This window comes from Danio rerio, chromosome 1, assembly GCF_052040795.2.
Source record: "Danio rerio strain M-AB ecotype USA chromosome 1, GRCz13ab, whole genome shotgun sequence".
Lineage (NCBI taxonomy): Eukaryota > Metazoa > Chordata > Actinopteri > Cypriniformes > Danionidae > Danio > Danio rerio.
Genome location: NC_141021.1, coordinates 61,436,116 through 61,451,884, shown reverse-complemented (window position 1 = coordinate 61,451,884; position 15,769 = coordinate 61,436,116). Strand labels below are relative to the sequence as shown.

Genomic DNA, 15,769 nt, shown 5'->3' with positions numbered 1-15,769 from the left:
ATATATATATATATATCAAGGACATAGCTAATGCTCTCTTTAGATAAATATTTCCACATATTTTCTACCTGTTCACTTTTTTCTTGACTGTGTAGATATTAAGGGAACATTTTACTGAACAAATTCAAACATGAATACATGAACCACCTACAAAATTTAGTTGATGAAAGAAACAACATCTGCACACTTTATTCAACTTTGCATGGGTCATCTCCATGTTCAATAAATCAATCTCCTTGTTGTGAAGTCCAGCATGTTATTGGTGCAATATAATCCAGCTCATCTTGTGGAAGACCGGCACTTTTCTGCAATTGGGTGTGAAAACAATATTTCCATCAGTGGTTTCCCTCAGTTCCCTCTACCCTCTCTTTATTCACTCCAGACCATCCCCGCCAATTCCCTTTCCATCAAGACCTCCATCACCAAACCATCTGTAGAAACTGCAGAATGTTACTCCCCTTCCAGTGACATGGTTGGGGCTACTGTAAGGGGTAAATTTAGTGTTGAGGTAGGTGTTAATAAAGCACAAGAGGTTGTCATATTCAACACATTAAATCAATCAATCACAAGCCCAGAAGGTTTCTACAGCGCACTTTTCAGCCCGCTTAAGTATGCTCAAAACTCCCTTCATCAGGCAACTTCTAATCTCACTTGCTTATAATATGTACAAAGCCACATTAGGTGAGTACAGTCATGGATCAGCCAGGCTCTCTTCTCAATCACATCACTCACTGTGCCTGGAGATCTACCCACCAGAGACAGCACCTTGTCAACTCCTCAATCAGCCATTACTCACTACATTACAACATTACTTTCCTTCAACATACCTCACTCTGGACAACTTAAAGCCAGTTTATACATATGTGTCAAGTGCATTTAGTATTGTTTAAATAAACTTCATGATCAAATGTTTGACCGCTTTCAGGACACATTAGTGCATGCATCACTGACCCTTCCTGACCAGAGGACGAACTCTCACACTCCCTGATGGACTGATGTTCTGATAATCAGTTTACATTGGTTTGGTTCAGGTTAGTCCTGCAAGTTTTGTGGGTTCACCAACAGAAATCTGGATTACTTTAAAGTGACTTTGCTGTGAGCTAGGCATCATACATCTTCCACTACTGAATAATAATGTTTTACCTAGTGCAAGATTTTGTGCTTTAACCTAGGATGGGTCCGTTCACCAGCTAACAGACACGGTCTTTTCTGATGTTGTGGACAATTTGCCTACATACTCTTGCATGACATGTACATGACCACTAGTCAGTATCTCAACATTATGCAGAGCAGAAGTGACTGAGATGACAGATGCTCTCACTGATAAAAACCTCTGCTGAAGATGAAGACAGAAGTGAGTGACTTGGCAACTGCGCAACATTTCAGTTCATGCAAAGGATAAACAGTTTTGCAAGACAGGTTTAAACAGAGAGCAGGAGTCTTACATTTGAATATATACAGTGGCGTAGCGCAAAATGCGGAGGCCCCCCTGCAGGGATCAATGAAAGGGCCCCTTAGAGCCAGAGATATACACATATACACATATATCTGTGATGGGGAGTTTTCCTGGATGTTAGTATGTAATTTTTATCTTCTAATTATGAAAACTATAGTTTCACATCACTTTTCTACATTGATGGATCAGTGACCGCACGGCCATTCCTGACAAAAAGCTTGTGTTTGTGTGTACAGAAATGTACTATTCACCCTCCCTGTTAAATCTGATCTAATCATGTCCTGAAACACAGCTCCTCTCCTGCTTTCACTGCTCATACTGACGGAGGGAGCGATTCGTTTGTGAATGAATCCCCCGAACGACTCTTTTACTAACGTTAGCCGACAATAATACATGTTTCTGGCAGCGCAGCATCTCTTGGTCATATTTCTTTTGCATTGTTTGCTGATTTTATTCAACAAGACGAGCATAAGCCGAGTGTTTAGAATGAGTGGGAGCTGCTTTGACTTATAGTGAATGCTGTAAGTGACTATCTATTATCAATAACGTTACCTGATTAGCACAAAAGTTCAGAACATACAAAAACATAAAAAACTTAATATTACCTATGAAGTGTTCTGCCTTTGTGCTTTGTTTTCTTTGTTTGCTCCTGTAGACAGCGCTAAAGTCCCGCATCTTCACGTAATAACACTGTCTTGACTAGTGCGGTTGAATGACATTTGTCCTGGGAGCCCTGTACCAATGTGGCGGCGCTATTGACGCATGCTCAGGGTCCCTATGCGATATCTAGTGTATATATCTATGATTCACTAATGTACTTATGTAAATGTTCTTTCTGGGAGTTAATGCTTAAAAGTTCGAAATTCTATTCAGGTTTCCTATGCTCAAATATGTCATTTTCCAAAAGCATGTAGCATTATAGTACATTTACGTTTTACTTATTCTTTCTATGTGTTATATTTTTGCTGTATATACATTTCTAACTTTGTCATTGCCAGCCAAGCTGCATATGAGATGATGGAGACTGACCCAGACTGAGCAGCATCTCTACATCTGGGCCACACAGAAACTACACAGACAGACACTGTAAACTCTGCAAGACAAATTAAGAGAAGGGAACGAAAACCAACACTGCAGTCAGCTGAAGATGTGGATGAACAACATGCTGAGAAGGAGATACGTGAGGTTGAAATTGGTGAGAGACACTGATGAGGAGACACTACACTAAGGAGGTAGCTGAGACAAACTGAATATAAATTGTGTACGGACACGTGTAGAAGTAAACCCCCTGTTGGAGGAGAACTGACAGCTGCTGTGTGAACTTGAAGGATACAGGATGTCTGATGGATTTTGTAGCAAGAATGATGCTGAAGTACCAAACAGTAAAAACACACACAAAATCTGAATAACAAGCACTGAGCCATCAACATGATACTCCCTTGTGAAGGTGAAGATGTCGCATTACCCTGCTGAAAAATCCAGCTTAAACCTGCCTAGGCTGGTTGGCTGGTTTTAGCTGGTTGACCAGGCTGGTTTTAGAGGGGTTTTGGCCATTTCCAGGCTGGTTTCCAGCTATTTCCAGCCTGGTCTTAGCTGGTCAGGCTGGAAAATGACCAGCCAAATCCAGCTAAAACCAGCTTGACCAGCATGGTTTAAGCTGGATATAGCTGGTTTTGGCTGGACTGCCAGCTTGGCTAGGCTGGTCAAGCTGGTTTTAGCTGGTCATCTCCCAGCCTGACCAGCTAAGACCAGGCTGGAAATGGCTGGAAACCAGCCTGGAAATAGCCAAAACCCCTCTAAAACCAGCCTGGTTGACCAGCTAAAACCAGCCAACTAGCCTAGGCTGGTTTAGGCTGGATTTTTCAGCAGGGAGAGCATAGGATTGTAACTGTCAAACAAACCAGCGTTCAACTGTAGTGTAGAAGAGCTGTAGTTGCCAATCAGAGTTAAAAGCCCAGATGTATAAATGCATTCTGTGCTTAACTTAAATATTCTTTACAAATTCCTTTACATTTTTGTAACTTTGTTTTCTTTCGCTGTATGTATGAGTTTGTTTTGCTGATGTTTCATCCTGTCTTATGTAAACAGTATGATGCATTTCTCCAGAAATGACTTTTCCCTCAGTGCCTGAATAAAAATATCATTTGTATAAATGTAAATAAATGGAGGATGACTTAAAATGTGTTGTTAACTCATTTATTGTTTATGTTCTTCACAATAACAAAACTGGTACATCAAAACCAAACACAAGGTCAGCAGTTATTACTTGAACTGAATAATCCTTTAAAGAACCGAGACAAGTGCTTTAGCTCAAAGTTAAACATTAAGTCAATCAGTAGTTTGAGCTAAATAGTTCACCAACAAATTTAATGTGACTTACTATTTACCTGCCATCAAGTGATTCTAAGCCTTTATGAGTTTATTTTTTACTCTTTACATTAATAAAGATATCATGAAGAAAGCTGAAAATCTTTTTTAGAAATTGTAGGAAAACCAACAAATACAATGGAAGTTAATAGTTACAGGTTTTCAGCTTTTATCATATCTGTATTTGTGTTCCACATATCTTTGTATTTGTGTGTATTATTTTATTTGATGTTTTTTTGTTGTTGTTGTTCTCTATGCATTCAATAAATTGATAATAGTATTTACACTTTTTGTTCTGTTGCTTTCAGTACATTTATTGTTCGTATTTGTAAAATACTTTGGATACAAACATCTGTCCTAGTCCTAGTCCTAAAAAAGTCCTAGTCTCTGTCCTGTGGAGCTATTGCCTAAGCTCAAGGACGCTATCACCAGTGCTTCACTCCTAAAATGCCCTGATCTCACTATGACCCTCAAAATCCCAGCATGGATCCACCAGGCTCTGTTCTCAACCAATCAAATCACTCACTGTCACTGGGATTCAATGTGGCTGATTGAGGAGTTGACAAGGTGCAAGTTGTGCTGGAAGTATAAGAAGTACATGCTGTTTATTTCCAGAGCATTTGTAAAGGCAACCTTGATACATTTCTTATTTATCTCATATTCTATATATATATATATATATATATATATATATATTACTTTAGGGGGGTTTCACCTGTAATGACAGGACAGTGGAGATTTACAGACAGGAAAGTAGAAGGAGCAGAGAAAGCGAAAGGATCGGCCAAAGACTTCGAGACGGGAATTAAACTTAGGTCGCCATGAGCACCTGGGTGATATATGTTGATGCAGTAACCACTAGGCTATTTTTCCCCAGCTGCAAACCTGAATCTTGCTACTACATTCATTTGTACAAACACTAATGTTCATTGCAAAACTCAGTGTCAAAAGGACAAACAGTTCATTTCCTAACATTAGCCACAGAGATATTCTTTTAAATATTATTGCACAACTCAAGAATGAGTATAAAAGAATGATCAACTGTCTCAATAAAGCATTGAGCACTTGAAGGAGATCCAGTGATCTGAACATCTCAGCCTCGGTTGACTGCAAAAATGGTGAGTTCAGTTCTTGAGTTCTGCACAGATAATCAATGTAGTTGATTAATGTTGGTGTAACGAGTGTGATTTGCTGATTATGAATGAGGCTGATGATCAGTGCTGTTTCTCTCTCTAGATGACGGTGTTCGTCGTGGCTCTGCTTTCTGTTTTCACGGCGTCTGTTGTCTCTGGATTCAAGCCGTTCGACTGTTCTGAAATCTACAAATCAGGAAAAACTCTCAGTGGGGTTTACTCCATCTATCCAGCCGGCGACATTCCTGCCTCCGTTTACTGTCAGATGATTTCAAGTGGGAAAAATGAAGAGAACGGAGGATGGACGGTATGAAATATAAATATGAATAATTATAAAATATTTTGGCCTTCAGAGTGATACATGCAACCCATCACAGGTGTTTCAGAGACGAATGGACGGCAGTGTTAGCTTCTATCGGCCGTGGGAAGAGTACAAGAGAGGATTCGGGAATGTGGAGGGTGAATACTGGCTGGGTGAGTCTCAATATGGGTCATGACTGAACTTATAACCTTTACTGGATAATCAAGTCACTTCATTTTTCTCTTAAACTTTAATGATATAAAACAAATGTGTAATGTACAGTAAACTGAATATTAATGTAAAATGCTTAAATGTGATGAGAATGTTTGATTCTGTTATTAATTGTGGTTTAGTTGCTTAACTTTGTGTCCACAAGACTGAATGCAAGACACAAGCATACAATATGTGAAAGCAGGGGCGTTGCGAGGGGGAAGGCTTTGGGGGCTTAAGCCCCTGATGTATTGTCAAAAGCCCCTGATCTTTTGAAATATGTTGCACTTAAATAAAAATAGGTTGTATAACATTTATTTTGTTATCAAAGTTCTGACAATTAACACGTGTATATCACGCGTATTCTACCTAAAGCAGCGTTTGTGTCGGGTATTTAAAAAGTAATCTATTCAGCAGTACCTGTTTCTACCGGCAGGTGGGAGTGGCTCTGTTGTCACATGGTTTAAAAATATTCCGCCACTGCACATCATTCATTATTATGAGCAGCTGAAGCTGATGAGGTAATAATACAACTGTTTCGCAAAACTGAATAGTTCTAGCTAAGTTACAGATGAAGCTTAATATTTGTTTTTACAGCAGAAAATGTGTGTAGTTTTGGTGAAATAACATAACTGCACATTAATGTAAATACATGCAAATTAGTCAGAAAAATGTAAATTGTACTTGCTTTCTAGATATGATATATATATAGACATCTTTATCTAGATATGATATAGCCAGTCACATCTGCTTCTGTAATAGTTAAATCACAGTGAGTTCATGTATCTAGCATATTATTTTATGGCTATATTCTACAGTAACATGCTTTGTCAGTTAGCAGCGGATTATAAATCGACTTTCTTATGAAAATACCTAATGCCCCCGGGCCCCCGTTTATTTTTTAACACATTTCTAAACATAATAGTTTTAATAGCTCATCTCTAATAACTGATTTATTTTCTCTTTGCCATGATGACAGTAAGTAATACTTGACTAGACATTTTTAAAGAAACTTCTATACAGCTTAAAGTGACATTTAAAGGCAGGTTAGGGTAATTTGGCAAGTCATTGTATAACGATAGTTTATGCTGACTATCGGGAAAAAATATTGCTTAAAGGGGCTTATTATTTTGACCCTTAAATGGTTTTAAAAAATGTAAAACTGCTTTTATTCTAGCCTAAATAAGACAAATAAGACTTTCTCCAGAAGAAAAAGTATTATCAGACATACTGTGAAAATGTCCTTGCTCTGTTAAACATCATTTTGAAAATATTTAAAATAGGAAATAAAATGAAAAGGGGGGCAAATAATTCTGACTAAAATCTACATTTATTGTCACAGTCGTGTAAATGATCAGTTTAAGCCTTTTTTATGTTTATTCAGATCTTATTTTCATTCAACTCCAGCAATAGCTGGATTCCTTCATCCATAATATTAGGGTTTTCCTGGAATATTCTACAACTTTTGTGAGGCATATATGGAATTTCTGCTCAAGTGTGAATGAAACAGGCATTACATGCATTCAAAATGCTACAATGCCCACATCAACCTGAGGAAAACTAAAAATCTCCCTTTAAAGAAATTTAAAGTAAACACATTTCTAGCATTTAAATCTTTATTTTTTTGTACTATTTTTGATAAAATTGTTTAAAAAAGCCCATTGAATATCAATATTTTGCGAGGTATTGAATTTAGAAATTCCAGTATCTTGACAACACTACAACTCAGTTAATCACTCTGTCCAAATAAACATGTGTGTAGCTTTGTATAACATTGGATAACAACTTGGTCTATAAAATAAATCATATTTTCAGATTTGAAGACATGCAGAAATTTTTATTTTCATAAAACAAACAGAAACTACAAATCAGTAGAGGAGATAGGAGGCTCAAGGGGCATATGATATGGCTCATATCAGAATAGTAAATAAGAAGTGGGTAATTTATCAATTTTTTTCCTTTTTGGTGTTACAAAGTCACAAAGCTTCACAATTTATTGTTATAGACTGTCAACTCAAAAACCATTTATTTATCATTAAACCATCTCTAATCCTAATATTAAGATTAGAGTAGATCAACTTATGAAAGAGGGTTTTTTTTTGGTTTGGGGGGGGGTTATCCCTTTCGACCCTAGCAACGCCCCTGTGTGAAAGTACAGCTAGAGGATGTTCAATTATGCATGCATGCAGGTTCAGCTTCCAGTTTAGGGATAGAGAAGGGCAATAGAAATACAGTTTGTAAAGTTTAAAAACAATAGAAAACACTGATTGCAGGGTTTCCTCTAGGATATTTTCCAGCTGTGGCGGCAGGCCGTTTTTACACACCTCTACCAACTACCTGTGGCCTTATTTCAATAGACAAATGTCTTGAGCGCAGTATAACAAGTCAAGATTGCATTTATGTAATAGCCTACAGCATGTGAATCTCTTTGCTTGTGTGCCGATTTCCTCTGCTCGTGCACAAAACTTCTCGCACGCCCTCAAATATACGCTGCTCAAGCTCAGATCTTCTTGTGCGCTCTCATATAAACTGAGCTGAAGTGAGATTTAGTGTGTTTATGTAACGAGTATGTCTCCAGCATTTATTAGATTTGCTAGGAACATTTATGAATGTCTCTAATAGACCTAAAGAGCGGCATCATGCGTCCTGAAGTAAAGTGAAATGGCTATACGTCGTGTTTGCTGGCCTCACGCATCACACACCTGTCAGTCAGCCAGTCAGTCAGGACGTAACCTTAAAGGGTTAAACAAACAACACACAGCACTACTACGGTTACAGAAAAGTTTGTGCTGTTATAATTCACTTGCCTTTTAATATGTTTTAGTGCCATTATCACCTGCTATTAAAAAAACACGACTGAATGTTTTGAATGAGGAGCTGTAATGTAGCCGTGGTGGGATCAATTTTGGCATGGCGAAGAATAAACGTAGTGGAAACCATTGAATGTCTACAAAATTCACAAAAACAAATTGTGTGTGTGAACAGGGTTGGAGAACCTCTATCAGCTGACACGCCACAAGAAGTTCATGCTGAGAGTGGATCTGGAGGACTTTGAAGGAAGGAAAGGTTTCGCTCAGTACTCGTCCTTCTCTGTGGGTTCTGAAGCTGAAGGGTATAAACTGCAGGTGTCTGGATTTACTAATGGAGGAGCAGGTACAACACTTTCATTCACACTCATGAAAACTCATTTGTTTTTGTTTTTATTGTCCTCAATGATGTTCCTCCTCTCTGCAGGCGACTCACTGATCTACCACAATGGAAAGAAGTTCACCACATATGACAAGGACCAAGACACTCATACACAGAACTGTGCCAGAATATATGTCGGGGCATTTTGGTATAAAGACTGCCACAATGCGAACCCCAATGGTGTGTACTTAGGGGGAGAAGACAAGACCTTGTTTGCCATTGGAAATGTTTGGTACACCTGGAAGAACAATTTTGAAATTGGTATGAAATTCATCACCATGAAGATCAAACCTGTGTCTTAAATATTTACAGACACAAAACAAAAACAAGAAAGCAACAAAATTAAGGCTTAAGTGTTTAAGTTCTGCTGTCTGCTTACTGTGTTAACAGTCTTTCTTTTTGTTTTGGGTCAATTTTCACCAAACAAATCAATAATGAATTTGAATAAACTCCTGCAATGAAAGGCATCACGTGTTGATGTGGATTTATTTGTCTCCACAGTGGACACCAGAAACAGTGAATGAGGAAATCAGCTCATATTCAATTACCTTTCCCTATAAATACAATCCTGAATGTGAATAATGAATGCATTTCTCTCAACACACATTTTGCATCATCCAACTGATTTGAAGGTGATAAAATGCTGTAATTCATGAGCACTTGACTTTACACTGTACTGTAGCCCACGTGACTAACACAACATATTTCAAGATCATTACTAATTATCCCGTAATATTATAAAACATTGCTTCTATGTACTCTCTGCCTGTTCAATACATCCACTTTTTCTTGATTGTGCAAACATTTAGGGCACATTTCATTTAAGATAATTCAAACCGGAATACATGAACTACATACAAAGTCTATTTGGTGAAAGTAAAACATCTGCACACTTATGTGTGGACGACCGGCTCATCTTGTGGAAGACCGGCACGTTTCTGAAATTGGGTGTGAAAACAGTATTTCCATCAGTGGTGTCCCTCAGTTCCCTCTACCCTCTCTTTATTCACTCCAGACCATCCCCGCCAATTCCCTTTCCATCAAGACCTCCATCACCAAACCATCTGTAGAAACTGCAGAATGTTACTCCCCTTCCAGTGACATGGTTGGGGCTACTGTAAGGGGTAAATTTAGTGTTGGTGTTAATAAAGCACAAGAGGTTGTCATATTCAATACATTAAATCAATCAATCACAAGCCCAGAAGGTCTCTACAGCGCACTTTTCAGCCCGCTCAAGTCCCACACATTGGAGCTGGCCTCCATTTAATACACAACTCATTTTCTCTTGCCTCCATACTCCTGCATACTTGCCTCATATTCTCCTGCCTCCATTCCTCCGGCCATGAGGAATACACTAAAGATGCCCAATAACAAAGCTACATCTGACCCTCGACTTCCCTGCTGCACTGAGCCTCTTTACATAGCCAAGAAGCATAAAGGACTGACATATTATTAACAGCTCCATCACCAGGCCACTAACCAGCCTGGTTAAAGTGAAACACTAGTCTCTGTCCTGTGGAAGCATTGCCAAATCAACATTGCCAAAATCATTGCTTCATCACTGAACCACTCCTAATACACCCTGATCCCATCAAACCTTTCAAAGTCCCGGCAGCAGGTGAACCCAGCTTATCTTCATCTCTGTGTCATCTTCTCTAAAAAACACTCTTGTGAAGAGGAACTAGAGCAGTATGACATCGGCAACTATAAGGTCATCCCGATCAAACTTGTTCTAGAAGAATGGAGGCATTGTCTGGAAGATTCCCAACAGTCATTCACAGTGTTAACCAACTATAAGAAGCAGTGGCATAGCGCAAAATGCGGAGGTACGTTATGGTATGATGCGGTTCGGCGGCAAGCAATCAGAATGAAGTTGTCCAGCGCTTGAGAGGAGTTTGAAGTGAATTTTATACTCTTTAAAGTGTGAAGTTAATCTATATATTCAAACTGTATGTGTATAATCTGCTTGTAGACTTGCATACCATTAAAACAATTAAGGTGCTATGTAGAGTTAGAAAGGGGAAATGGCCTGAGGAAACAACTAAGGGTCAAAAGAAATGGATGAGAAGAGAGTGGTAGAAAGCCTGAGGTGTCTTAGGAAATGGATGAGAATAGAGGTTATTAGGTGGAAATGGGGGTCAGGGGTTAAACTAGGAGGGATCTTGTGTGACATATGGAGAACAAAGGAAAAAACTGTTGTAAAAGAGTATTTCAGCAGGCCAGAACATCAGTGAGACAGAATTTTTCAGACTGAGATGCTACTGGGGGTCTTCTGAAAATTCTCCTTTGTTGTCGACAATAAAGTATACTCTTCTGAGATTCATAACCTCCAGACTGAGTTTGATTCATGAAGAGAAAAACCGAAAACCACCACAAGTTCAGAGAACACGTACAGACCTGTGAACTTTGGTTCCGACCACAGTTGTTCCCAAGAGTTTGATTATTGCGGTTGCCGGATTTTCAATTATTGAAAATCGCGACGACGTGGGGCCCCCTAATCACGCGGGCCCCCTGTCACTGCCCCGCCACTGATAAGAAGTCTGAATATGGCCCTATCATCTGAATAACATCCACAGTCAAATGACCAGATCGGGGTAGAAGTTCTGGGACAACTGTGCAATTTCTGTGGAGTTTCTGCCTCGGCCACCAGAGCTTAGGAAACCCGCTGGGCATAGTCCCTAGGCCTGTCTGACTATGCTCAAAACTCCTTTCATCAGACAACTTCTAATCTCATTTGCCTCCAATATGTACAAAGCCACACTGGGTGTGTATTGTCATGGACCTGCCAGGCTCACTTCATCGCTCACTGTGCCTGGAGATCTAACCATCAGGAACTGCACTTTGACAATCAGCCACATTACTTTCTTCAACATGCCTCTCTCTGGAAAACTTAAGACCAATTTATACTTCTATGTCAAGTGCACAAGGTAGGTCCGGCATTCTGTTCACAGATTCTCTTCACCGTACCCTGATGTGCACTGCTCAGAAAGTGCCACTACACATTGTGACTGCCAACACAGAGCTCAAGATATGATTAGTCGGATTGGGCGCAGTGATGAGTGTGGGTGGGCAAACAGCCGTGGGGTTGGAGTAGGGTTAGGGATGGGGTTGGGTGTGCATGTTAAAAGCTCTGTAGCATGTCCAGGATCACTGACTCTTTCAGACTAGAGGACGAACTGTCATACTTGCTACTGGACTGACGTTATAATAATGAATTTACATTCACTTGGTTCAGGTTAGTCTTGCAGGTTGTTTGGGTTTGCCAACAGAAAGCTAGGTCACTTTAAAGTGTCTGGTGTGAGCTGGTAACCCTGAGCATTCATCATTTACATCATTGAGTATTGACTTTTAACCTGAACTTGTGCATGATTTTGGGCATAAACCTGGGAATGAGACGGGTCCATTCATCAGTTGACCGATAGAAACACAGGGTCCATTCTGATGTTCTGAACGATTTGCCAACATACTCTTGCATGACATGTACATGATCACTAGTTAGTATCTCAACACTGCGCAGTGCAGAAGTGACTGAGATGACAGATGCTCTCACTGATAAAAACCTCTGCTGGAGATGAAGACTGAAGTGACTCGACAACTTTGCGAATGTGTTTCTATAATTCAGCTAAAAGTAAAGCAGCATTTTGTCCTCATGTCAGAGGTGTGTTGATTCTGAATTTTCCTGCATGATTGTTTCCAATAAAACAAAAAGCCATTAAATAATAAGAGGAGCATGACATGACACTTTAAGATTCAGTTCATGTGAAGGATGAACAGTTTTGCAATGTCGGTTTAACAGAAAGGAGGAGTCTGATATCTAAATCTATTATTTGATACGTTGAAGAACACAAGGCTGAACACAAACGGTGAGTTACTGTTTTATTCCTCTTTTACCTCTTCTACAACAGAATAATGCAGGAAAATAACCAGAAACAGCAATAATCTGAGTGTTTTTGGGTTTGGTTTACAGAGATCTACTGAGAAGATGGCAGTAAGTTCACATTATAGAGTCTGTTTTTACTTCTGTCATGATGTCGGTGTGATTTGCTGATTATGAATGAGGCTGATGATCAGTGCTGTTTCTCTCTCTAGATGACGGTGTTCGTCGTGGCTCTGCTTTCTGTTTTCACGGCGTCTGTTGTCTCTGGATTCAAGCCGTTCGACTGTTCTGAAATCTACAAATCAGGACAAACAGTCAGTGGGATTTACTCCATCTATCCAGCCGGCGACACTCCTGTCTGGGTTTACTGTCAGATGATTTCAGATGGGAAAGATGAAGAGAATGGAGGATGGACGGTATGAAAAACATAATTATTAAAAATATAATAAACAAAAATCTTCATTTTGATAAATGTAATCCATCACAGGTGTTTCAGAGACGAATGGACGGCAGCATTAACTTCTATCAGCCATGGGAAGTGTACAAGAGAGGATTCGGGACCACCGAGGGGGAATACTGGCTGGGTGAGATCTTACATCCATCTGTGTGAATGTTAATGTGCAGTGTCTGGTTCAAGATGTTATTCATGTGTGTGTGTGAACAGAGCTGGAGAACCTCTGCATTAATGTGGTGCATTAGCTCAAGATGCTAACCTCAAACCAGACACCACATGTGTCTGAACACAGTTTTATGCACTTTCATCATATTATTGTCTCTTTTAAACGATTGTGACATTCACTAAAATATAATCACAGCAGGAGTTGATTACCATTTTGTAAAATAAAGCAGAAAAAGAGTGGAAGGTGTGGTGATCTATACACAGAGTTACAAGTGGAGTAATAAGGATGGGTATTGTTTTTACAATAAATCAAAACTAAAAAACACTCTGAGAGGGAAACATTAGCTAAAATATTAACACTGGACTAGACTGGTAAGACAGGGTTAAACAAGCCAATAAAAAAGTTCACTTGCCGTCACATTTGCAGCAGGAAACCCAGACTCATTCTGAAAGCGAAGTCCTGTGGACGTTTCTGGATATTGAGACATGGATCCCGGGAGGAATGTATATCTGCAGTTTTTGTTTTCGCGAATCCATGAGAGGCCACTGTGTTTGCTTTTTTATCTCAAATGTCTCTCACGAGTGCCGTTCACTCCCATGCTGTTCTTACGAAAACCCACCAGAGGCCGCTGTCGAATGACCGTCTGTCTGACTGACTGAATGATAGACACAGTTATTACATGAAGATTGTGAATTATGAGGACATTGCTGATGTCCCTACTTCAGAAAAAGGTTATGAACCGTACAGAGTGAGCTTTCTCAGAAAGTAAAACTGCACACAGTTTCCTGTGAGGGTTGGGTTTAGGGATAGAGTGGAGCAATATAAAACACAATTTGTACAGAATTAAAACAATAGAAACATATGGAATGTCCTCACAAATGTGTGTGTGTGTCTGTGTGTGTGTGTGTGTGTGTGTGAACAGGGCTGGAGAACCTCTACCAGCTGACACGCCACAAGAAGTTCATGCTGAGAGTGGATCTGGAGGACTTTGAAGGAAGGAGAGGTTTCGCTCAGTACTCGTCCTTCTCTGTGGGTTCTGAAGCTGAAGGGTATAAACTGCAGGTTTCTGGATTCACTGATGGAGGAGCAGGTACAAAACCTTCATTCACACTGAAAACACTAATGTCTGTTGAATTATCTTTCTCAATGATGTTCTTCCTCTCTGCAGGAGACTCACTGATCTTCCACAATGGAATGAAGTTCACCACCTATGACAAGGACCAAGACAACACTGAAAAGAACTGCGCCAGAATGTATCTAGGAGGATTTTGGTATAAAGCCTGTCACTATGCAAACCCCAATGGTGTGTACTTAGGGGGAGAAGACAAGACCGTGTTTGCCATTGGAAATGTTTGGTACACCTGGAAGAACAATTTAGATATTGGTATGAAATTCATCACCATGAAGATCAAACCTGTGTCTTAAATGTTTGCAGAAACAAAAATAAAACAAAAATAAGGCTTAGATTTTTACTTTGCTCTGTCTGCTTAGTTTGTTAACAGTCTTTTTTTGTATTGGGTCATTTATGACCTTTTTAACAAATCATTAACACGTTTGAATAAACTCCTGCAATGAAAGGCATCACGTGTTGATGTGCATTTATTTGTCTCCACAGTGGACACCAGAAACAGTAAATGGGGAAATCAGCTCATATTCAATTAACTTTCCCTATAAATGCAAACTTGCATATAAATAATGCATGAGTAATTCATTTTGCATTAACCAGCTGAGTTGCTGATGATGATGAAATTTTGTAATTTAAGAGCACTCGAGTTTACACTATACAAAAGACCTACACGAGCAAGACACAATATATATATATATATATATATATATATATATATATATATATATATATATATATCAAGGACATAGCTAATGCTCTCTTTAGATAAATATTTCCACATATTTTCTACCTGTTCACTTTTTTCTTGACTGTGTAGATATTAAGGGAACATTTTACTGAACAAATTCAAACATGAATACATGAACCACCTACAAAATTTAGTTGATGAAAGAAACAACATCTGCACACTTTATTCAACTTTGCATGGGTCATCTTAATGTTCAATAAACAAATCAATCTCCTTGTTGTGAAGTCCAGCATGTTATTGGTGCATCATAATCCGGCTCATTTTGTGGAAGACCGGCACGTTTCTGAAATTGGGTGTGAAAACAGTATTTCCATCAGTGGTTTCCCTCAGTTCCCTCTACCCTCTCTTTATTCACTCCAGACCATCCCCGCCAATTCCCTTTCCATCAAGACCTCCATCACCAAACCATCTGTAGAAACTGCAGAATGTTACTCTTCTTCCAGTGACATGGTTGGGGCTACTGTAAGGGGTAAATTTAGTGTTGAGGTAGGTGTTAATAAAGCACAAGAGGTTGTCATATTCAATACATTAAATCAATCAATCACAAGCCCAGAAGGTCTCAGTTTTGTGGGGCCATTTTCAAGACTCAAGGATGCATTCGCCAGTGCATCACTCCTAACTCGCCCTAATCTCACTACACCTTTCAAAGTCTCAGCAACAGGTTAAACCAGCTCATCTTCATCCCTGTGCCTTTTTCTCTAGAGGGCTGACCCTAGTGAAGATAAATTACAGCAGTATGACA

At 39.3% G+C, this 15,769-nt stretch overlaps 2 protein-coding genes across 9 annotated transcripts; both read left to right on the top strand.

Moving 5' to 3' along the window:
- The first annotated feature begins 4,876 nt into the window (after positions 1-4,876).
- On the top strand, positions 4,877-9,123 carry LOC147847115 (microfibril-associated glycoprotein 4-like). Of its 2 annotated transcripts, XM_087238248.1 has the most exons (5): positions 4,877-4,941; positions 5,060-5,263; positions 5,334-5,430; positions 8,453-8,620; positions 8,702-9,123. In XM_087238248.1, exons 1-5 carry the CDS (start codon positions 4,939-4,941, stop codon positions 8,956-8,958), a joined length of 729 nt encoding a protein of 242 aa, XP_087094374.1. In that variant the 5' UTR covers positions 4,877-4,938; the 3' UTR covers positions 8,959-9,123. The 2 variants fall into 2 exon arrangements, with proteins under 2 accessions (XP_087094374.1, XP_087094373.1); XM_087238247.1 differs by having other exon boundaries at positions 8,453-9,123.
- On the top strand, positions 9,063-14,734 carry LOC141375426 (microfibril-associated glycoprotein 4-like). 7 transcript variants are annotated; one of them, XM_087238253.1, is made up of 8 exons: positions 9,063-11,140; positions 11,488-12,314; positions 12,453-12,519; positions 12,624-12,644; positions 12,746-12,949; positions 13,021-13,117; positions 14,076-14,243; positions 14,322-14,734. In XM_087238253.1, the coding sequence occupies exons 4-8, from the start codon at positions 12,639-12,641 to the stop codon at positions 14,576-14,578; spliced, it is 732 nt and encodes a 243-aa protein (XP_087094379.1). In that variant the 5' UTR covers positions 9,063-11,140; positions 11,488-12,314; positions 12,453-12,519; positions 12,624-12,638; the 3' UTR covers positions 14,579-14,734. The 7 variants fall into 7 exon arrangements, with proteins under 7 accessions (XP_087094379.1, XP_087094376.1, XP_087094378.1 ...); XM_087238252.1 differs by lacking the exon at positions 9,063-11,140 and having other exon boundaries at positions 12,120-12,261; positions 12,405-12,519; XM_087238250.1 differs by lacking the exon at positions 9,063-11,140 and having other exon boundaries at positions 11,718-12,314; positions 14,076-14,734.
- The last annotated feature ends 1,035 nt before the right edge of the window (positions 14,735-15,769 follow it).